The sequence below is a fragment of the Anser brachyrhynchus genome (genome assembly GCF_964034855.1).
Source record: "Anser brachyrhynchus genome assembly, chromosome: 3".
In the NCBI taxonomy this organism is placed as follows: domain Eukaryota; kingdom Metazoa; phylum Chordata; class Aves; order Anseriformes; family Anatidae; genus Anser; species Anser brachyrhynchus.
Window position 1 is genome coordinate 31,908,190 of NC_137696.1, and position 25,407 is coordinate 31,933,596.

General features: G+C 38.0%; 1 protein-coding gene across 2 annotated transcripts in view; it reads right to left on the bottom strand.

Annotated features, from left to right (window-relative positions):
* THADA (THADA armadillo repeat containing) overlaps window positions 1-25,407 on the bottom strand; it is a 166,320-nt gene that overhangs the window by 78,119 nt on the left and 62,794 nt on the right. For both annotated transcript variants that reach the window (XM_080586672.1, XM_080586673.1), the window contains exon 29: window positions 14,738-14,906. In XM_080586672.1, the coding sequence (XP_080442798.1) occupies window positions 14,738-14,906 (169 nt within the window). The remainder of the gene's footprint in view (window positions 1-14,737; window positions 14,907-25,407) is intronic.

Genomic DNA, 25,407 nt, shown 5'->3' on the forward strand with positions numbered 1-25,407 from the left:
ATACAGCCTCAAAACTGGCACTGAGAGCAACACCTGGACAACGCGCCCATTTCACTACAAGCCAGATTTGCTCAAGGCAGCTGAAAGCCATTCTGCATCAGTGATGCAAGGAATGACCACGATACTTACTCCTTTTACTTACAACTAAGGAACACACACAAGCCAAACAGAAGGCACTCAGTATCTCCAGCAGTTCTTCAGCATCTTTCCTCTTTGCAGTCAGTACCAATTTGGTCTTGCCTGTGTTAGTCTCCACCTACCACTCCACAGACAGTATCCTATCACTTTCATATTTTACCAGTGGCTGCAACTGCAACAGAAGCAACTGAAATAAATCTTTTTAGTTGGCAGATGAAATATTTCGTTTTCCACCTTTATTTCAGTGAGAGCTTGCAGCTTTAAGTCACTTCACAGTTTGAATTTGGCAGAAAAGAAAAAAACAAACCAGTGGAAGCCGAAGCCACCATTATCCTCTCTGGCATGGTCCTGCTACTTTGTTCATAACCTATGATAAACCATAATTAAAGCTGCAAAAATGTGCAAAATAGAACGGCTCTTCATCACACAGACCTTATGTGTAAATATATCCGTTACCACTGCATTGTAACCTTTCAGAACCCTAGAGGTGTCTGCGCTGTGCCCTGTCCTGTCCTAAATCCTGACCACAACACATCCAAGATCTTGCTCATCATCAGATCTTGCTGGGGATTGATGGTTTATACTGAATCACATCACTGATCATCACATAACATAGCTTTTTTTTAGAAGCAGTAAAATCTACAAACTAAATAAAAAGTAGAGAAAAGCACATACAGCTATATGAAGTACGACTGCTTCAAATACACTCGAGCCTCAAAATGATTTCAGTTTGGAGAAGAGAACAACAAAATGAAGCAACGAGATGACTTTGTCAGAAGTTACTGAATCCACAAAAGTAGCCTAGGAGTTTACTGAAATTCCACACAATTCCACAAGTTAAGAGCACTTAGAAAAATAAGGGAAATTTATTTAAAACCAAGCTCCATTCTCCCCTACCTCCTACAATTATTCTGCTTCTATGCACTTCATTAGCCTTTTTGGCCTTACAATACACTAAAAAATGATAAACCAGCTACAAAAAGGAGCTCACGTTTTTATTTATGTATTTAACGTTAAGGAGGAGTGCTCTCTTCTAAGTTAAAGATAACAATAGAGTAAAAACTTCTTGTTAAATGTGTTAAAAGGTCAAATAAAAGAACTAATTGATGACACTGTTCTCATTACAAAGATGTGTGAAGAGAATCCCTACAGCCAACATTGTGTGCAGTAACAATACTGCACATGAATGTTTTGTATTACAAAGTACGAAAGAAAAGAACATAAAATTCCTCAAATTTACCACCTAGTTCTCAGTCACTATACAAAACATACTACTAGCATTTACTACTCAAAATAGCCCATTTTTTCCTTCTGTCCCTGCAAATTCACAATAATTGAAGAAAATTACCCCAAACAAGCTGCATTAAGAATTTATACCCATGAACTTTTTTCCCCCGCCCATGACACTTCATTGAATGTTATCATCCATCATTCGGGGACACCACCGAAGTGTTTTATGTTGTACAACTGCAATACCACAATTGTTTCAAGGGCTCTCTTGGCGAACAGTGGTACTGTAATTCTGTACAGCAAAGATGTTTCTTAAAAACCACAAGGATCACCCATGTAGATAAAGCCATTATAAACCTCATTCATATACTGACTGTTGCCCTATGTAATCCGTACAAATACTGCTGAACTAAAAGATAATACTCAGATGGAAAACACAATCCTCTAAAAGGAAAAGGCCGATAGAAAAACATCAGCAAAACTGCACTTGTCAAACAGTTAATGGAAAAAAAAGTGTCAGAGGCTGAGGTGGTTATAAACACCTCTTCTTCTGAGACCTGTTAATATCACAGCCTATTACACTCTGAGACAACAACAACAAAACTAAGAATTTACTGCATTGACAATTTGAGGGCTGGACATGATAACTTTAACAGCATCCACAACTCCACTTTGGAAATACTTAGGATGAAAAAATTTGTTTAGACCATGTGATCATCGAAGTTCACAAATTACAGTTAACATAAAATGAACTTCTTGTTAAATTGTTCACAAGCACCACAGTGTAAAATACTGAAAACAGCTTTATATGTCATTGAAACTATTAAATCTTCTGTCAGAGGGCATTCCACATTCACTGTAGTCCTCTGAAAGGTTAACTTAAAAGGAAATTTTTTTTTTTTTACCTACCTGAGAATGCATTATGGCTTTTAAGAAAAACAAAAAAGGAAGAACGTGAAACAACTCTCTGTGGTTACATTATTTGCAGTTGCATTTCCATCTTTAATACTGTGTATCCACTACTGCTATCAACAGTTTCTATATTTTCAGGGAAGACAGTATTATGCTTTTAGTGCTGAATACAGTATGAAGTTACTAAGACTACTTTTTTCTTCCCCGGTAATCAGCAAGTGCCAAGATTCCATATTTTATTTTAAAACTAGTTAAACATAAAACAATCATTTTGGTTTTTATAATCTCTTTCTTTCGTTTTTGACAGCACAATCCACCTGACGCCATGGTACCATTTTTATATGTCTAACAGAGTGGAAGGCTCCAGGAGAAACACCTACAGCTGTAAGAGTATTACATCGTCATTTCCTAAGACCTCCAGAATCTACTTTAATTTGATTCATTTTCAAATAATTGCTCATCATATGATAATTCAGAGGTGTAAATGATTGACTCAAAACAACAATGAAAAATCACTTCTATTGCTGGAAGCACTTGAGGCTTCTCACTCCCTTCTTCTCAAGGTCTCTATTTTAATACAACTCTAACTCTTACCATCACTGAAGTTTGAAATTCTGCCTGATCAACCATTCTCCTGTGAAGTCTACCCAAAGGTAATTACACAAAGTCCTGTCCTTTTGAAACTATCTATGGGCTGTGGTTTTATGCTGCAACACAGGATACGCAAACACTGCATATGTTCATTAGATGGTACATCTGGAAATAACAACAACTATTTGGCAATGACATATACATGTGAAGTCTTTCAGATGTGCATCTCTACATCTTTCTGAGGCTTTCTGGGAGGAGCGGGTGACATTCACGAGATGTGACAATAGCAGCATCACCATGGCACACACACGTTCCCCTGATTTTATTAATTACTCTTGTATTAACAGGAACTAAAAACATGAAGAATGCAGGGTGTTTCACTTAAGATGCAAACAGTACAATTTACATTTTCTTATTTGTATCTTGAGTCAGTTAGTGTTCAAAAATGCCTCTGCTTCAAAGAGTGAAGGTTCTAGCTGGAATTTCTTATGGCACTGAATGATACATTAATTCAAAAAAATAGAAGGAAAATAAACAAGTCAAACACACTTGAGAATACTTACATTTATATTTTCTTTGAAAGAAGTAATTATTAGTCTCTTTACAGTTTCTGGCTGTAATCACCAATTGTGTCTGATTTACCACTGAGACAAGACAGAAAACCAGAGAAGAATAAGAGAATGATTTCTTGGAACTTACAAACATGAGTACATAACAGGCATTTTGTTTGCTTTAAGAGCGTTTTGTAGGGAATGAAAGAAGTTGTGAGCTGGCTTTTCCTACCTTGAACTATTTTTTCCTTGAAGAATAGCAACTTAATACTATAAAGCTAAACAAATACATGCATTTACACTGTGGAAAGGAAGGAAAGGTGCTAAGAAGTTTAAAACATATTGAAGTTAAACTCAATATGAACTATAAACACTCAATATCTTTCATTTAGGTCATAAATATTTAAATGCTGGATTCTTAATTGATCTCTAGTAATAAAATAAACATTCTAATCTTACTGTTGGTGCATTTCCATCAAAAAAGGACAATGGTGATTTCCAAGTATAAACAGCTTTCCCAACACCCACTTTTGACAAAGACTTTTCTGCATCTATGGAAATAACTTAGTGTATTTGGGAATAAATTTAATAACCATTATTTTCCCACAAAAACAAACAAACAAAAACCCAAACAGAATAACAACCAAAAATTCACCACAGGCCTGAATGAACTACAACAGCTAGAAGGACCTCCTGCCAAAAACACTTCAGACATTCATCATAGATGTGAAGATGCACTGAATCTGAATTATACACTTTTGAATACGACTGTATATACAGACAGACAGATTGACAGGCATCTCTGCCAGCAGGATAATAACCGTACTGAAATAAGCAACAATTTATTAGGACAGCAGCTACTCTTTAAGAGGACATAGTACAGAACAGAGACATGGAAAAGTAAGCACCTGAAACAAGAGCTGAAAGGAGGGAGGAGGAGGGAGATCATAGTGCCAGGGGAAACAGGGCAAGATAACGTAGGTGAAAACCTGCGAAGGAATGAGGGAGGACAGAATAGAAGCACCTGCTTATCGTGCCTTCAGAGGCTTCACTCATTCTTTGCCTGCTTGAAGCCATGTGGGAGGTTTCCACACTCCCAAACACAAGGCAGCTCCGATGATCCAGAGATGACTGGAATGCTCTGTGAGGGAAGGAGCAGGGAAAAGGAGGGTCCTTGACGGGTAATAAATTTAGAAGCATCCCTATCACCCTCTCGGCACTCCCCGTGCCCTTTTCTGCTGTCAGACCACACCTAGGCTGTTTCAAGGGCCTGAAAAATGCTTTGCAGGGGACTTCACGTCTAAGTGCTGCCTGCAGTCCCACTGGAAGCTGTTTCTGATGATCCAACTCAGAATCCACAGTACTTTTGGGTGGGTTTGGCAGCAACGTCCCCAAACTGGGAGCATGTTGTACTAGACAGTGGAAAACACATTTTCTTTCAATAGAGCATTGTTCCCCAAACAGCCCCTGACCTAAACCCAAACCATACAGATAGACCCTTACAGTAGGAACTGCCTCCCCTCAAACCCCACCAGATACAAGTATAACACAGCTTCTTGTTCATCCTGCCCCACACAAACTTTGTCCCATGCTGTTTCTTTATGTCAGTGAGATTTCTGTACAATCCTTTCTCAGCCTGGATATCCATTCCCCGTTCTTCTCTTCAGCCCATGAATAAACAACATCAGAGAAATAAAGCCAACATCCAGAGTACGTTGTCAGTTCAGATTCAGCGTCTAAGTGAAAAAAACACTTTTAAGTGAAACAGCCATCTGAAAACTGTTCCTAGTAAAGTCTAGCGCCATAATAACTACTTCCAAAATGAGATATTCTACAATATTTCATAAAAACAAGAGAAACGATGGTAAAAAACACTACCGCAAGAAATGCCTGGGACACAAACAGAAATAAAAAGTACAAGCAGCGTGCTTTAAACTTGAAGAAAGAAAAAACGGCCTTCCTTAACTGAAAAACTTGTAGACTCATGAACACCATGAAATAGATTTTCAGATCTTTGAAAGTCTATTCATCTGGTTTTGTGTTTACTTTGTTACATTTTTTAAGATTTCCAGGTTTCTCCTCTTCACTCTCTTCAACTTTTTTGTTCCATTATTTGAGGTTCTGCATCCTGGCCTTCAGTACAGGTGATTCTCTACTGAGTAACTGTCCACTTAAAAGCCCTTGTACCTCTTCACTCACTTCTCCTATCCAGCAATCTTTTAAAAAGTCACTTTTTCAACTTTATTCTTCCATGGAGGGCATCTTCTGCTTTGAAACAGGCTAAGAAGGCTTCCAGAAACCAAGAGAGGCCCTTTCCCACAATTTCTTACTGTAGCCTAAACTTCTGGAAACACAGCACATAGTATATAAAAAAGCTCTCACTGTTCATAAATATTTTTTATACATCCTCAAGCAGTCAGAACTTATCATGGATGGGTATTTTTAAAAGTATATCCAGGAAGTATATCCAGGATTATCTTTCTTTTGGCTCTGAAAGTTTTAAAGACATGGTTTCTAGATCAAAAGGAAGAGAAAACTATCCTACGCGGGTGGGACTGAAAACATGTTTTAGGAGATGAAAAATGAACTCCGTGTAGTACTAAATTAATCCACTGCACCACCTAGGAGAATATTATATCTTCAGTACACTTTACAAGTTTCAACTTTTCCCTTCCCAACTGTAAAAACATCCTCTGTCTGTGAAAGAGTGATAGTATTGCTTTCCTGACTAATCATGAGGGATACTTAAAGATTCGTAATACAAAACAGGTGTGAGAAATATGTACTTCAGCACAGAATTGAACACTTATAAAAAAAATTAGATTTTACAAGAGTTCCAACTGCTGTTCTGGGAGGTCTAAATCAAGTTAACCATCCAGTGCCTGAAGTAGTAGTAAGGAGGAAATTGTGCCAACAGTATTCTTTTCTAACTTCTCTCAGGAGAAATCTAAAGAGAAAATAATCTATCCGTTGTAAAACTGCACCTATAGGAGGATTTCTCTTTCCTTAAGTTTAATCCTAACACCTAATAAAAGTGATTCTATGGAGCCACATCAGTACTTGACATTTTCAGTCCCTGCTCTTATCCAAGACCTAACCCGAAGGCTCGGGATGCTCCGTGGCTGTAAGTGAAGGGCAGGCAGTGTGTACATCAAGTGGCGGCACGCGCATTCCCCCCCAGGCTCTGCACTGCGCCTGCGAGCCACAGGAGGAACACGCCTCGGGGGAGCTCTCCTGCAGTAAGGAGCGGGAGCAGTGCGCTGGGTAAGGGTGGCCACACCACGGCCACAGCAACGGCAGGCCGTACCCAGAGTACGAGCATCAAAATGGAGGGTGTGGGAGAGAGGGAGGCGTCGCACCATCAAGTCTGACTTTGCAGAGGGGGCAGCTTTCACACTATACCCAGCACAACCCAAAGGAGCCATTATTACATTTACCTCTCAATAAAAAACAGCAGCAGCAACCTTGTTTTTCCTAAATGATAAGTACCACTTTTTCCGTACTAAAACAATTTTTTTTTTTAAGTTCTGTTGAAGTTTTTCTTAACTTTAAAGTTGTAAACATGAAGTTTTCAATAATAGCATCTCTGCAAATACTTAGTTACCGTAGGAATGAAATCAAAAACCATACAGAAACTGAATAAAAACAACTAACAGAGTTGTAAGAATTGCACAAATCTATGTTCTCTTAAAAAATAATGGTATCTCTAAGGAGTCAAAGACATGATATTTGGGAGCACTGCTAATTACAGTTAAAGCAACTTGAAAGTCATGTCCAACTAGCAGATCTGTCTAGTCACTTAGTGGTACCACAGAAGTTCATTAAAAAGCAGCTGTAAGAAAACTTCTGACAGAATCTCATCAGTGATCTCCTCTAAGAGGCTGTCTGCTCCCATTCTTGAAACTTAGCCGTGTTCCTGTTGCATTCATGTAATATCAGACAGAAAACACAAATCTTGTTCTCAAATGCTTACAGCAGTGAACCCCTCTGGATAAGAGTTAATACAAATTTACAGTATGAAGAAATGAGACAACTGTTCTATTGCTGCCAGCTATGGAAGTGAATATGTTTTAAACTTGACATCAGTATTTCTTTTCTCTTTGTACTAATCTTGAAAGTAAGGCTTATCTTGAACACTAAAAACTGAGCTTCGAAAAGAAACAGCTGGAAGGAAGTTTCATTGGACAACATTTAATTATAGCAGGTTTATTTCTTTGATCTGTAGATAATGTACCATTTGTTTACTACACTGAGTTTTTATAAGCTAATGTTGAACTGCTATACTTCAAACGTTACTGCCAAGACAAATAAAAAGTAATTCACCATAGTCAGTTTCTGCGCTACTGAATAAAGCCAAATAAACAATATGCTACTTCCCCATTCATCCCCTCAGACCCTGGCGATCCTTTGTCTTCAAAACAAAACACAAAAGAATACGGTCACTGACACCCCTGCTGGTAATTCACATCAAGGATTTCGGGCCAAGGTAACCGAGTAGTACACCTCTCTCTTTCACTCAGCCACAAAAACCAACATCCAAGAATGACTTTCAAAATATATTTGCCTAATTTGTCTCCTGTTATCATAATCACACACCCTAGCCACTGGAGTCTGTAGGTTTTTATTACCTATTCAGTCCTGCAATAAAGCTCCTGCGATTGCTTGCTAGATCTTCTCCAGGCATCATTCCTCTCTGCTTTATTTTCAAATGCTCGTATTTATTTAAATGGCCTTTATTCCTGAGTAAGTGTCCAAGTATTAAACTCATAAAATACAGGACTGATAGTAATCTCAGATACCTGCAGCTTGACCTTCCTTTGTAGCAGCTTAAGCTAAAAATCCTCCTCCTCTCACAGGAGGTAAAAAGGCATTCACGTTCATTAGGTCGGCTTTACTTTCATCGACAATAATCTGTCTTGATACAAGTATTCTGGATAATTAAACTACCAAACATATTGATGTTTTCATCATAAACTGCTTCTTTTCATCAGCACAATGATGTACTTCCTTTTGATGTTCAAAGCCACATCCATACACCTCTGGCTCAAGAGTGCTCTAAGCGAGGGCAGCACACGTTTCTCTGGCTGCTTGGTCTTACTCTTTTTCTTAGGCTTGTGCTATCAGTCCTGGTGGAAGCACCACACTGACTCAGACAAGTATCTGCGTGACCCAGTATGAGTGTTCTCAACTTGTATTCTTGTTCTGCTTTTCTTGCTGCTTTAGTGAAGTCATCAACCAGCCTTTCAACCACTTCTTCCACCTTTAAATCACCTCTTCCATCTCTCCGTTATTATTTAAACATCATACCCACGAAGTTGATTTTTAGATTTTTGAATTTAAAGTCCCACCATCATAAATAATAATAATAAATAACTCCACAAAAAATAAAACAGAAGATCAGATTTATGAAAGCCCTGTATAGCTGGCAGAAAAATCTGTCATGCAGTCATGTGGTTTTTCATTTTTATAAGAAGTTTCTAGATTCTGAAAGTATCGTACAGTAAAAGAAAGATGAATCTAATTCTATGGCATGTTGACATTCCCTGAAAAACTATTCAACTATTAATTTCTTGTCTAACTTAAGTCAGTGGAAAATTTAATCTTCAATTAACATTAATGGTAAAGAATTATGAAGCCCTTCATCTCTTATTAGGTTTATTTTTTGTCACATGCAATTCAGTTGATGTGACTCAGTGTGCTTTAAACACGTGAAAGATGCAGCAGTGCTACTGGCTTCAAAAGCAAAACAAACAAAAGAACATTCAAAAACTCAAACCAACATCCTTTGCACAGGACTTCGCATTCACATGCGAAAGAGAACTGTCTGAGCTAGTAAAAATAAAAACAAAACAACAAACAAAACATTCTTCTTTGAACCAGCCTCATGCTGTAATACTGAAACAGAGCTGAAACAGTTTCAGTTTTAACAGAGTTTTGTGCATGTGTGGAGAAAATTTGAATATTAAGAGAAGCAATTTGTGAAGAGTAACTGACTACTGATTGATGACACTGGAACCATCATCAAATAAGTGAAATTCCACTTTTGTCTTCATAAAGTTTTAACCCTGCATCAAAACAAATTCTGTTTCATCTTTCACTTAGCAGATCTCTCTTTTTCTTTTTTAAAGAACAGGTCATGAGCACTCCCCAAATAGGAGGGGAGACTGTTCTTCTTTTGCGATGTAAACACTGGCATATGCTCAGAGAGCAAATTTCAGGATAAATCAGTAGAAGTGATAACAGTAAGTGGGAAGACTGCAAAGAACAGAAAGAATAGAAGCTACCAGCTAGACCTCAGATGAGAAGATAGGGGAAATGGACAGAAACCTTCCCAGGGACCAGGCAGAATTTCTGTGACTAAGCTGCAGCAATGAACAAAACCAATCATGACAAGAAGGATCCACCTGCAAAGACAAGATAGGCCAGAGAATTTTTATTATGTGCGGTTGTTTGGTTGTGCATATGAAGTACCAACAAAAATGTAAATAATCTTCAAAACCAAAGAAGCTTCCAGACAGAAATTGTTCCTCGTATGTGCAACTGCACAACCCACACTGAACTTCTATGAGAAGCTGTATCTTGGACAGTTCAATCCATCTCCTGATGGAGACAGCAAATGGAGGCAGCATACACATATAAACAAACTCATGTAGTTCTCTCTCTTCATATACAAGCAGTAAATGATGAGGGAGAAGTCACTGAATCCTCCTTTCTCCTAATCTGTGCCCAACGATGCCAAAGGGAATGCAAAATGCACTCCAAAAGGCAGGGACTGCATAGTGAATCGGACAGTGACAGAGGAAGCAAAAATTGTGGTACCATTCTGTAGAACAGCCTGAAGCTAGGCACTGTCACTGTTTAGGTATAAATCAACACAAGACCGCTAGGAAGCAGGTTAGCACTATCAACATTTCAGAAATGGGCAAAACAATGCACAGGGAACTCAAAAGAAAATGTATTGCCTCTTTTAATAACCTTAATTTATCTTATCTGTGTTCAGAAAATGCATCACTGCAGGCTTGCCAAAGCGAAGGCGAGGTAGATCAAACTGCCAACACACAAGATGATGACCCAACTGATGTGCAGATTCTTTGATGTGAAAAAGACAGAAACCTTAACAGTAATTATATCTGCTCCGTGATTAATTGCAGCAGACCAATGGATTATTCTCAATATGAAGATAGTGTAAGGGTATGTACAGATTTTTGAACGCACAAATGTGAGCAGATTTCCGAAAACTAATGAGTGCAGAACTGACTGAAAGCCTCAGTCTTCCTGCTGCTATTCTCCTGTACTTGTAACAATTCGATTCTAGGTCTACATACATAGCAGAGCCTTTGAAACCCAGCATCAATCATATTACCTGATTCTTACAAGATAAAAAACGAAAGTCTAACATCTGCTTTCTTTGGCAAACCAGTCTGACAGTTCGTGCACTTGGGAGTTTTTTAATCATTATGAATAAACTACAGTTGGATGAATTAAAGGTGCTGCATTGTTTTCCAGACAAACCGTGCTCAGGAATCCTGTAACTTTTTTTCTGCTTTAAAGCACCAAAGGGGTAGGTTAAGGAATCCCAGGCATTAAGACGTCTGCATGCAATTTGCAGGGCTATGGTCTTGCTGGGATCACAGAGACATGGTGGGATAGCTTAAGGGTAAGGATTCAAGAACAGATGGCAGTACAGGTGACACTGCAATGCGTCTGCTCTAGGCCACCTGAGCAGGACCAAACACACGGATGAGGCCTTCTACAGACAGCTACAAGTAGCCTCAAGTTTGCAGGCCCCGGTCCTCATAGGGGACTTCACCAACCTCGGCATCTGCTGGATGACCAACACAGCACAGCATAAGCAACCCAGAAGATTCCTGGAGAGCAGCAATGACAACCTTCTGACAAAAAAAGACAAGGAGCAGTGCTCTCCTGGACTTCCTGCTCACAAACAAGGCGTGGCTCATTGGGGACATAAAGGTTGAAGGCAGCTTGGCTGCAGTGAGAAGATAATGGAGTTCAGGGTCCTGAGAGAAGGCAGCAGGGCAAAACACAAGATCACAACCCCAGATTTCAGAAGACCAGATTTTGGCTACTTCATGGATCCTCTGATAAGGATACCTTGCAATCCTCTCACCTACTCTAAGATCCTTGGTAACTGTCAAAAGTCAAAGAAATTTCACAAACAAAAAGTTTCTGCATAAAGCTCTGGACAAGCTCCTCCCTTCAGCTAATCAGGTTAATAAATAAATAAATAAAAATAAACACACAACAAACTAGATCTTCAAACAACAGAAGCCAGAAATATTTAATCATTTAATAAGGCCAACAGAAGATTTCCACATTTTCTAGTGAACTACAAGCTTAAGTCTCTCCCCAACCCCCATACCAGTTTGGATAACAGAGAATTAGAAACTGCATTCATAGAGGAAATACTAAGCATAGAGCGGACTTTTCTTTGTCTTTTTTAAGCCAACACATTTACTTCTGATGCAAATCTACTCCCTGAAGGTTACCTTCAGCTCTGTAAGAGTTGCAGAATGACAGCATTCCTCCTTCTTTCTTGAAAATAATTCTTATGTAAAACAAGTAAGCCATAAAATTATTTTATCCTCATGCACATTTATATTCATACACAAATTGAGTCAGGATTATCACACTGGGGACCAAAAGCCATGTTTTCACTTGATGCAGCAGACTGAAGTTAAACACAACACATTTGTATTTACTGTCCCAAATAGTCCTTGTCAATCTCAGCATTTTGAAAACCACCCCGTGTTTGGACAAACACTGCAGTCTGAACTTTTTTTGAATGATCTGTCTATAAATGAACATTTGGCTTGCAACAGATGAAGCAGTTACATAACCCTGAAACATAACTGTAATTTACCTTCAAAATTTATTACATTTGGCACTGCCATCTAAGTTTTAAGTCTGAACAATTCCAATTTTCCTGCTCAAGACTTGACAGCATATGAACACTGAAATAAAGATCAGGCAGTGAACATAGTCAGCTTCTGACTAATGTGACTGAACAAATGAAATTAAATTAACTGAATTCTGTTTTCATAAGACATTGGCCCTGTATTGCTGGAAAAAAAAATCTAAATTTTATCAAGCATTGTACAGGCTCACTCTTTTTTGTAGGGATTTTCATATCAGAGAAGAAGATAAATTCTCTACTGTGCCATGGAAATGCAGTGCAGTCTTGAACACTGTCAGATCATTGTCTTAACCGCTCTTTAAGTACGGCTTCAGAGAATCAATGCTTTAATATATAGTCCGGTAACAACCTTCCATTCAATAAGCCTTGCAAGTCCCACCTTACAATGATAAAACGGAAACTGAAACCACCCATCCAACAGCCCCTGAAAGTCACAGGACTTTGCTCTTTGCCTTCCTATTTACAGTAGGTGCACACTATGTGGTGAACTACGTGGCACTAGTATTTTACAGGTACAACATCAAAAAACGGTGCCTCCCTTTTTGTAAATCTATCACCCTTCAGCATTTCTTCTGAATATTTGTTGTTTTTAACTAGAAACAGTTAGTTCAGCATTTCAGTCATACGCTACATCTGATTAAGTATTAAACGAACACGGCACAACCTTGATACACAAATCATAAAAGCAAAGCCCAAGACACACAAGAGACCAAACATCACTGGATTGCTATGGCACCACTGACATTTTTTTGAAGAATGTGGTACTCTGACAGCACCAGTCTTCCCCCAGTGCAGTAGCAATTCAGTACTAGATCCTAGTAACTGCCCAAAACTGACCAAGAGATGACAGTAAAGACCTGAGAATGAAAATACCTCCTGGTTCACACAGATGGAAACGAAAACCTCCTAGACCTATGCATAAGATCTTGTTAGCAACACTGGCTTAAAAAACAGATCATCTTTTGGGCAGTTTCAGAACCAACCCTCCACTATAACTTTTCTACAAGGTCACTAAAAAGGCAGCAGTGGCTTTATACATTACAGCCAGTCCATACCCTCATTATGAAGGTCATAATCTGTTTTAAGATTAACAAAACACTTCCACCTCTGTCAGAATAACCCTCTTTTCCTAACACTTCCAGAAGGACTCCAGTTTTGTGGCACACTGGCGGCAGCACAGGTAGTTTGATGATGGTAATCCCCTCCTTTCTACACAGCTACCGGACTGACATCTGCACCAGGACAGAATCAACCACAAACTGGGATGACCTTCTCTGTTACCTATCATCTGCCAAATCCCAATTGATTGGATGAACTCTGATCCCAATCCAGCTAGTTGGCATCTTTCACAAGATGCCGATTTTTCAAAATTACCAACATTCCTTTTTGGACAAGTAAAGTGACACCAACTTCTAAAATGCTGAAGGAATTATCAGATTTCTAATTAATTCTTGTCAGTTAATATATATTAGAAACAAGCTGATAATTGATGTGGAGAGGTACAGGTGGAGTTGGCAATAACAGCTCTAGAAGGACTTCACTCACTTCCTTATCGTGGGTTTCCTGTAAGGTCATGATTTGAAAGGGAAATAATAAGCTGGAAAAGATACAGAAAAAATAATATCCCACAAACACATACACACAACACCACACACTTTACAATGGGAATGTGTTCCAAGACAGACTGCCAACTAACAGAGGCAGACTACCAGAGCCGAACATATACAATATGCCTTTGTTGGAGGGTTGCTTGCGAAAAACAGGCAATAAAAATGGGTAACTTATTATCATGATAGCTTAAAAATCAAACACGCAGAACCGACTGCTATAAACCAAAGGAATGATGTATGAGGAATGAAGAAATTTCTGATTCCCAACTGATAGTGAGCTGTTCTCCAGAATGTTTTCAGAAGAATACAATATAAAACTTCTCATGTCTTGCACAGCAAACTGACATGAAGCCAATGATGTAGCAGGAACGGCAAATCAAGTAGTACATAAATATGTAGGTAAGCAGCAAGTCTCAACATTTACGATATTATTGGTGCTCAGAGTTCAGCTCTGCCGCAGATTTGCTCTGTGATTTTGGGTGAGTCACACGGATCTCTCTAGATATGTTTAGATAAAGATATTTGCTCTCAAAGCACTTTAATCTCTGGAGATGAAACATTATATGAAATGTAAATGTTGATATTTACAACTTGCAGTCTTCTAATGACTGTTGAAGTTTGCATCCCATATTTATCATCTGAGAGAATCGACTCAAAAGCAGGCTTCATACGTAGTTTAACAATCTGTCAACACTCAGCACAGCTCACTGCATTTTATCTGACTGTACTGTAAAACCAAAAAAACAACAGAAGACACAATAAAAACATACTTGCAGAAGCGTTCCGTGAATATTATTCTGTCGTATGCAAGGACTGGTACAGTCTGGAAGCCCCCTCAGCAGTGACGTTACTGTGTGTGGCACTTCATTTACCATAACAAATGGAACAAGGGCCCGACCTGACATCTCACGGGAACGGTACACAGGAGAATGCCCACACCTAGGAAAAGAAATACATGTTTTTTGTCATCCAGATGCAATCCACTGCTGTGGCTAAAAACTTTAACGTTTGGATTAGGTTTGATTTTTTACAGGATAAAACAAAGGACAACGTAACGACAGACATCACAAATCATATGCAGTCCTTCTTCTCAGGAGTGAAAGACTATTTGCCCAGAAACAGAAGCCATACTAGAGTCATGTTGAAGGCTTTTTGCCTTCAGAAGTTTCTGTGTTTAGATAAAGTCATAAATAAATAGGCAGATAGATAGATAGATACAATTATGCCATGAAGCAGGTAAGAGCACGGTGCCATTCCATCTTTCTTCATGTTTATTTTACTTATTAAACAACAATTCTAACATATTCTGAGTTTGATTTCAGTGAAGTACACTCCATGTTCTTAATCAGATGTTCCCATCAGAACAACACAGTGTCTACAGGAATTTTAAGCCCTATCTCCCGCTGGTTCTTAAAATACATTTAAAGACAGGAAACAGGTTTATAAGTAACAGACACATCAAAAAAACACTTTTTTATTATGTGTAATGACTATCTCAAAAATAAATAATTTTTATTTATTCAGAATTAACTGATAAGACTCAAAACTGCACAAAAGACACAGGCCGAAAAGGGGTTTTTATCTTATGCTATTAACTTTTTTACTAGCTGTAGAGGTACGAATATACATATAATTAACTATTCAGCTATGCAGTTATAGTATTATTTTATCAGCTTTAAACTACTTCAGTAGCATGTACACTGAGTTGAAGTGAAATCTTTTACAAACTGGAAGTCAGTAAGGGTAAGGCTTTCAAAGTTGGTAATTCGCGCACGTGTCAGCTTTTGTAACACAGCTACAGCTCAGCCACTCACTCCCAGACAACTGAAGAAGTTACCACAGGGTTTGAAATCAACGTCCAAATAACTTATACAATGTACAATGCACTATGGCAGAACTTGTCTTTTGATACCTCCTGGTATGATGAGTATGATGAGCCAGAGAGATGTCCTTCCTTCCTCCTACCCTCTCCATTTTTTCCTGAATTGCATCTTACATATTTTCAGCTTAAAAAATCATGCCCTCTGCCAAAATGGCAAATCCACTTTTCAGGTCTCTCAAACAATGCTTGCAGGGTCACGCTTACTTATTTAAAAGTATTTACTTATTTAAAAAATGAAATTAGATTAGAAGACATTCTAAGGTCTCAAATACCTCTAGGAAATTTAAGTCAATACCCCAAGTAGCTGCTTGCTTTAGTTCACTTCAAAGAAATACACAAAACAGTTTCCATTTTGAACCAGCAACTGAATTAATAGGGTTTTGAACAGAAGACACTAAATAGACCTAGTGTAATAGCAATTTAGTTCTGGTAGGCCACAATGTGCCTGAAACACACAAATATTGCTTTAAGGAAGTATGGAGCTATATGCTACCCTGAACTATATTCTGTGCTGGAAATTTCACCCTCATGGTATGGCAGCGTATTCTATCCTCTACCTTCCTATCTTTTCCCTTAGGGAATGATTTTTAGGAAGATCATCTTTGAAAAGGAAAAGCAAAGAGTAGGCTCTTCACAACAGGATGTGGAAGCAGAGCAGCCACAACTGGAGGCTCTTCCATAAGGAAAAGCTTTAATCCTGTATTGACACAATGCAAGAAGCCAGCTTAGCCCTCAGTAAAAACAAATTCAGTCTTTTTAAACAAAAACATTTTAATTCTACTGTATATTGAAAGTAAACCTGAAAAGTGATTCGTCTCCAACCATTCTTTTATTTGTGCCACACCATGGTTCCTTAACCAAGCCCTCCTCGCATACAGATGTTCTTTCCAAACACGAGCGACGTTGTTATTGCACTGTGTGTCTAGCTCTCAATTAGCTGTAACTGTATACTCAAGAATGTTCTTTATTTTGTTTGTGACCTTTCACAAATTATTTTTTCCCAAGCAATCTGACATCCCTTCAGAATGAACAGTGGAAAACGGGGAAAATGCCAGGCTTTCCTCTAACTTGTGCAAGGGTGCTTTCCAAAACGATGTGATTCAGAGGGAGTTTTGTCCTCGAACACAATGCAACAAATTAGAATGGAGCTGTGTGGTGTTTTTTTCTTAGTAGTAAAAAATGAGAGTTGAGAACAACTTCTAAATAACCTGATTTAAACTTTGTTTTCTTGTAAAAAAAATAAAAATAAAAAATTTACCACACATGCATTATACGTGTATAGACATGCAGTCTTTTACATATTAGATTTTACTCCAGATGGTTATTTTATCAAATTTATTACAGAAACAGAAGTGACTGCTATATACTCAGAATAAAGGAAAGAATTTCACATTAAGGGTAAAACTGAGGGTTCAAGTTAAGAGTAAAGCTACCCGAATTCCAGGTTCACAAGAGACTGCCACCTCAGCATTCATATTGAATGTATGTCAGGCAAAAGCTTCAGGCAAAACTACAGACAAGTCTAATTTTCACTTCTCTTCATGCCCCAAATTGTTGTTCTCTTAGAAAAAAGAAAATAAAAAAATTCAGTGGGTGAGTGTTTCCTACCCCGACCCCACAAAGAAGCCAAACTGGGACCCTCAAATTAGGTTCCGTCTTGCACTTTGAGGATCCTCAGTCAGGAGGCAATGACCTCCTCCTCTTCCTCCTCCTCCTTCCCCTGGGCAAATGCCCCAATGCCCAGCAGGTGGAGAACTGGCCCAGGATGCAGCAGTCCCGGTTCTGCAACTTTCTGAGCCTGAGGAAAATGCAAACCCGCAGCTTCTGCTTGCCTGAAGGGCTGCCCAGCTGGGGCAACATGCCGTTGTGCTGTGCACCTGCTGTACCCTAGCACAAACTCCAACTTCTCAAGCTGCTGCTTGCTACATAGGTTGCAGTATATCCACTTAACTTAAAAAATTAATGTAAAGACTCCAAGAGCACTCCTGTGAAGTAACAAGAGCATCACAAAGTTTAAGAGCAACAAAGTATATGCTTCATTGGAACACTTATGGGCGCACAAGGAAGACATTTCATACTGGCAAACAGCTTCTCAAATCTGAGCGGCGTTCACACTTCTGCTGTTTCCTTTCCCTTTTCTATTCCCCTTCTAATACTCAAAGAAAGCTGTTTTGTTTTATACCCCAACAAACACCACATATAACATTTCAGAAACGCTCCTCACACACACATACAAGATATCATGGCAGGCCACCGTTAGTCACCTATCCCTGAACTTCGCGATACCCTGAAGGCACTCAATGTGTGTGTGCTTCTCTCATGTTTTGGAGGCACTTGGCTTCATTCCTCAATCGTGTAAGAAGTTTGATAGAAGAATGTCAAAATAAACACTATTTTTCCCACAGCCTGTAACAGCATCCTAAGTTAAGAGTAGGCAGGTCTGCTGTTTCATGGATCCCATCTGAATATCACCTCTTACCTGTAATTAAAACTAATCAAGACCGATTCTCAAAAAGTGAGAGGAAGAATAATAAGTAAATAAAGCAGCCGGGTAACGCAAGACAACAAAGCCAGCCCAATGCAGCCATTCTTTGCTGCTGGCTACACCAGCCTCCAAGGCAGCCGCACACCGTAACACGCAGTGGTGTCACCACTGTGGCAGCTGCCCGGCCCGGTGCTGGCAGAGGGGAACAGCAGCCCCAGCCCGGGCCACAACCCCACCACCAAACCTGCGCCCGGCCGCCTGCTCTCAGTGTCCCTGCAGGCCAAGCAGCAGCAGCGGAGCCCTGCACCCCTCTGGGCAATGTGTGTGCGTGTGCATACCTGTATTTGAATCTTATTTGCTTTGATTTGAAGAACAAGTGGGGAAAATAAGAAGTGTTTTCTGTAGGCGACCTTCTTTACGTGCAGCTCATGTATAAGTAAACTTTCAAACCTCAGAAATGCCTAAAACGTTACCTTTGTTAGAACACACAACACATCAGCGTCATTTTATTATATCTCAAGGTAGCAAGAAGCAAAGAAAACTTGCAAAATCCTGATGGGATACACTTCTATTGAATCTTCAGGGCTATTAACCACTGCTGAAGTAGCAGGCCATGTTAAATTCAGCACTGTTTATCTAGGTGCACGAGGTTTTGGATGTAAACATGTTTACTTCAAACAGTTCATGATCAAGAACAAAAAGTCAATAAATCTGAACAGCTTTCACTTTGTGTAACTGTAGATTCAGTGTATTTCCACTGCTCCGCTCCAGCGTTAACACTTAGATCTTGAACAAAGCTGCTGACTGACATAATTTATATGAGCAATTCTCATAAGGCACACAAGGATTCTGCACTCCTCTGCACACATCAAAGTATCTAATTTATTACTCTAGCTATGAACAACAGAACACTAGCTGTAAATAAAAATATCTTCACATTGTTTTTTTAAAAAAGAACTGCAGGTGTTTCCTATGTGATTCTTTTTCTCCCTTCCTTATTACTCCGTCTCAACAGACCTTGCGTTACCCAAATCAACAAACTAAGGATTACCTTTTATATGAATGTCATAGAAACAAATGAATAGAAATCATTTTACAAATCGTAACTGTAGCTGAAAGTGATACATCCATTACAGTAAGTAATACCTACAGTTGTTAGAACAAGGATTAGCAGGAGAAAAACAACTATTGCCAGGTTTACTGGATATCACCACAGTGATCTATGTATCACTCATTACTTCACAGCTTATTAGTACAACAGATAATTGTTCCTACAGACAGTATCACAGCATTGTAAGTTCATTCTCAGTTGAAATACATTCACATACACTGCCTTCACAGTATGTTGGACGAGGCAATCAGGAACAGCAGCCATGAAAACAGGATGGTAACAAAAGGAGAGCAGACTGAACACAGAGGATGGGAACATTCTGCAGAAGGGGCCCGCGACCTTGCCAATCAAACCAGGTACCCTACTAGTTTCACTGAAAGAGTCCAGAAACATTAAATTTAGCAACTTCTAAATGCAGTGTAACAAGTCCCAGAGCAAAGAGAGGTGCAAAGATAGCATTAAAAAAAAAAAAAGACAACACCATGCTTCCATGCAATTAATGTATCTTGGACTTCTGTTTTCAGGACAAATCGGTATGACAGTCCCTATTCATTAATATGAGAGCAATCTTTCCTGGAATATAAACAGTAACCTGCTATACACGTACCTGAAGTTTCTTTTATTTATGGATTTGCTTGGTTTGTGATTCTCTTTTAAGGAAACACACTTATTATCCATTTTGTCACACTTCTGTTGTTCCCTTGCAATTAAAATATCCAAAGCACTTAATTTTTAAAACTTATTTCCCTTTGGAAACCTATATTTTAATTATCCTAAAGACAAATTTTTGTTCTTTATTCTGAAATTAAGGAAAAAAAAACACAACACACACACAAAACAAAACAACACACCACAATAGAATAACTGGAGTTTTGATACAGCATCTCAATATATACCTGACAAGCAGAAAAATATCATAAAAGTATTAAGAGTTTGTTGTAGGTTATAGATCTATAATAAACATACATGAATGTAGTCCAGAAAATGCTTGAACACAAACATGCATGGACACAGACCGAGTTTAATTTCAAGTTATTTATGTAGTACTAAATCACTAAGCTCTTATCAATTTCCTTTAAAGTAAAGTTAATGGTTGCCCAAATTTCTGTTCTCTTTATACACTGTGTTAAGTATTTTATTCTTCCAACTTGGGCAATCAAGATAACACCTTATAGTTTTGTACAGTAGTGTTTTCCAGACAAGCACTTAATGAATCAGAGTAGCTGTAGATACTGCAGGAACTATGTAGGCAAAGCACACAGACTTTTATTTGTGCAAGTTCCCCACAAGTTATGCCAGTAGTTGTTTTTCCACATGCTTCCAAGAGCCTTCTGGGAAGAAACCGTATACATTTCTCTCTTCTTGTCACCAAGACCTAGGTTATTGTAAAAAGTGGCCAACTGATAACAAGCTGAATCAACAACAGAAACCTAAATTGCTGTCATTCAGCCAGCCAATAAACTAGGATCTCTAACATGTATGGGTAAGAACACTGTTACTTATACTGCATGCAAACTTTAGAGCAACAGAAACACATACACTTCAAACTGAGATTTGCTAAAACATGCTGAAACAATTTAAATGGCATTTCTTTCTTGCATTCCCATCAAGGAATCTCAAATAATATCACCAGGTAGCTAACTTCAGCCTAGGTTTGTTTAATTATTTGTTGAAATGAAATCACAAGAGGTTACAGCCTCCTTCATTCAAAATTATACTCCAAATTTGTTAATTTGAGAAAAGCTACTATGATGTTTCAGAAATGCAGATTAATGGAAAGAAACACACAACACTTAATACCAAAATAGCTGGGGGTAGTGGGAAAAAACAACCAAAAAAAATGACTGTATCATTATTGAAACTATGAAAGGCAAGTTGAACGCATAAAGCAAATTTCAGCACCTTGTGATTATTTTTAAAGTTTCAATTGATTGCAAACAAGAATTTAACAATTTTGAAAATGTTTTATCAGACCTATGAAAGTAACAAAAGAATCTGGGTTCTGAAAGATTTTTTCCTTCCAGCCATATCACCAAAATTCGCTAGCCCACTTCCATAAAGCTTTCCCAATATTGAACTCAAACCTCTCAAACTCAGGACTGGTCTTTTTAAATAATACTGACTTTTATTTTTCCTTAGTACCACTACATTGTTTTCCTTCCATGACATACCTACTTTCCTCTGCATAGTTGCATAGTATGCATTACTTCTCTCCATTTCCTTCCTGCAAACAGTTTTGCAAATCAGGCTAAATGTTACTATTTGGCTACATATCTTGACCATATAATTTTTTGGCCTAATTTTCACCAGCAAAGTACTTAATCACTGACTATTTTTAACTATATAAAGGAATAATACAATTACTTAATCTGACCAATTTTGTTTTGACAGCTGAGAGCCCCATTGTATTTTTCACTGGATCATGTTTTAAGTAGCATATATGAAGTTTTATCCCTTGCTTACTAACACTGGTCCTTTTCAGGAGTCTGCAATACTGGAGAAAGATATTTTCACTATCAGTGCTCACGACCACACGCCACCATTTATTTCCCCAAAAACATGATAGCTTCCTACATTTTGTGAATACTTCTTAAATTGCTTCAGACGATAATCTGCCAATGAGCAGCAGACGGATGAAAACTGTAAAAACTGGAATAAGCAATCAGCAATGAATACCTAGAAGCAGCGACATTTCCTGTCGGCACCATTTGAATGGGAAAAGAACATCTGCCCACAATTTAAAAGAAAAGATTGCAAATTACAGCAAAAAAATAGGTAAGTTGTACGCTGACTTTTGGTTGATGAGAAGGTCTCGAACAGTGTACTGCCAATCAAGTATTTCATAGTCTCCCCTATCACTGCAATCTGAATTAAAGTGAACAAATGCCAAGCTATTTACCATTCATTATTTAAAGATTCTAAAAAAATAAACAGCCTGAAAACTCGCTCATTAATAAATACTCAAGGCAAACCATAAGTAAAGTAGAGATCAGTAGCAAACAATATGTGATTAGGATTACACAGAGAGAACGCTGTAACTAGAACCTGAAGAATTCCAAGCCCAGTCCCAACTCCCGGGACAGGAATTACACTCAGAAGGGAAATGCATTTCCCTATGTCTCCTTTAATCTCCAACCATTCCCAAATTCCATCACAGATGTCAGACAATTCTCTCTTTCACTTTTGTCCAAAGGGGTTGGATAGGGTCAGAGAGGAGGAGAAAAAGAAATAAAAGAAACAAAGTGTATGTGCGCACACGCGTGCATGACAGGGGGCTTGACCAAGTCAGCCTTCTCTAACAAAAGAAATTTCACTTGCACATTCTTAATAAGTGCAATTCCTCCACTTTAGGCCTGAAGGAACTTCTATGACTTCAAAAAAAACCAAAAATTTTTTCACGAAAAAACATTCAAGATTAGTTTCACTATACAGATTCAGTATCAGAAAACACTAAAAAACAATGAGAATGTTAAAAAAAAGCGTGTTTTAGAGGCATGTATTGTTCCATCTTCTGTATGCCTATGTCAGCACATGTATTTTGGGAACCTTACCTATATTCAAAAAAGCATCTGCCTTTGTCATACACTGACAGGTCAGAGCATCTCCAAAAGGACAAGGCATTCCAAGGAGTCAACACCCTTGCTCTGAGTATCACAGGTATTCTAAGTCACAAATTATTTTAGACAATTACAATGCTAAGCAGTTAAACTGACCAGAAAACATATTATAAGAAAATAGGAGAAAAAAAAGGAAAAAGAGTAAAGACCAAGAAGATGTGCCTTTGATATGGAAACCCAAGGAGATGCTTTTACAAACAATTGTAATCAAGAGCAGGTATTTTAATACAACAAAGCTGTAACAAACACATGTAGTTCTTTTCACCTAATATGAAAAGGCATTCCCACAAAAGTACTTTGCTTATCAGACCACTGGTAATATTCCCAGTTGTACAGTAAAGATAGTTGAAAATCAGCAAGTTTTAACATTAATTCTTCTATAGGTGCCATACCATACATACTAAAACAGAAGAAAGTGAGGAGAAAAGCAGAAGGAGCACACTTTAACATAACTATTCAGCTATCTTGCTTGACTACTTAACCAAAGGATACTAGTGTTCAGCCTAGAGAGAGTCAAGATAACTGCTTTCACGTCAGATAAAAGACGACGTAATACATCCCCATACATAACTGTACACGTGGGAAACAAATGAAAATTGGGGACACTGCATTTAGTCAGATATATAACCAGTATTTTTAACAAGATATATGTGAATGATTTCAATCAATCATAGAATTGTAGAATATCCCTTGGAAGGGACCCATAAGAATCATCAAGTCCAACTCCTGATCAATCAAGCTCTTCCCAAACAAACTGAGGACACCTTCTTATTAGATCTTTCTCACTCCCCCCTTTTCTTGTGGTTTTTATTCAGTGTAAAGTCTTACTTTAGTAAGACTAAAGTCTTACTTCCAAGTCTCATACACACTTTTGGTTTTACATTTGAATTTTGTTGCCTTATTGCTACGTTTGTCCCAGTTACAATTCCTATGCAGCCTACACAGGTTTTGTCTTTGGCTTTACCAAAACAGAACCAGACACCTGACAGACCAGACAAAATTCAACAGAAATTACTTAAACACAACACAGAGCAGTAAAACTAACCAGCATAGGTAAATGACAATTAACTTTTTCAAAGAAGCAAACTACTTGCCCAAATGCAAGTAACATTATTGACCAGTAAATATTTATAATCACAACACCTCCTAGAATAGTAATATTACTATACTTCTATGTATTTCCTTAAGATATTTTCTTAAGGAGTGAGTTCTTACAGATTCATGAAGTAAGACAACTCTGATTCCTAGGGAGCATCTGAATTCATGTTCAGATGCTCTACTTTCTAAGAAGCTAAAATAAAAGGAAATTAATCTCACTTAATTCACATTTTTTCGAAGTGCCTAAAATGCACAAATTGATGATTTACCATGTTAATACACAAAGGTTAAAACAGCAAGATCATAATTTTATGTATGCATCTTTACACAATTGAATTTGTTGTTCAAAAACAAAAGGCGAACTATTGCAATAGTATTTCTTCCTTATCTGTGGTGAAGTAAATGAAGCAATGAAGACTGAAAGGAATATGCAAAGGATTTGTGAACAGAAGTGGAAAAAGAATGGACAGAGAAAAGAACAAGCAAAGCTGCATCAGAATGACCATTTTTATCTTAGGAAAAAAAAATCAGAGAACCACAGATAAATCAGTCAATGGTAAAAGACAGCGTAGTAATATAAGTATATAAAGTACTCTTAGCATTTGAAAGCCCTATTTGGGCAGTTAAATAATATAGTATTATTTAACATCTTTAGGTTGCTTCATTACATGGGAAAGATCTTAAATACTTCACTAATCTGAAAACTGCTGAAAACGGCCCTTTGTACTCTGTTCAAGCAGAGTGCGACTGCAATGCTATTTTTATATTTCAAGCAAGTATTTGCCAAGATAAACTGATTCCCTTTGGCCAATAAGAACTGCAAAAGAAAATTAGTGATAATAGATCAAAATTCAAGTTCTTATTTCTATTAGAACTTAGTATTTTGAATAACAGCATTTTTAAAATACTGGTGTCTGATGATACTTAATCTCTGAACAGTGTTTTGTACAGGACAAATATATAACCTGTACTTTGCACACTGAACCACTCCGACTTCACTGAATGAGTACAATCTTTTATAACAGAAACCCCTATTTTGCTTTTAAATTGTAAGAAAAATCTTCTATACCCTGCTTATTAGCCTGGACTGGCATCTGTTAAGAAATGATTTAACCAGAAGTCAACAAAACTTAAGGTATTTATGCACTGAATAAAAACTAGAGTACTACATGACATGTATGGACTAAAGACTTATGTGGAATTGCGGCCCCTAGGATTTTTTTCATTATTATTATTGTATTTTGCTT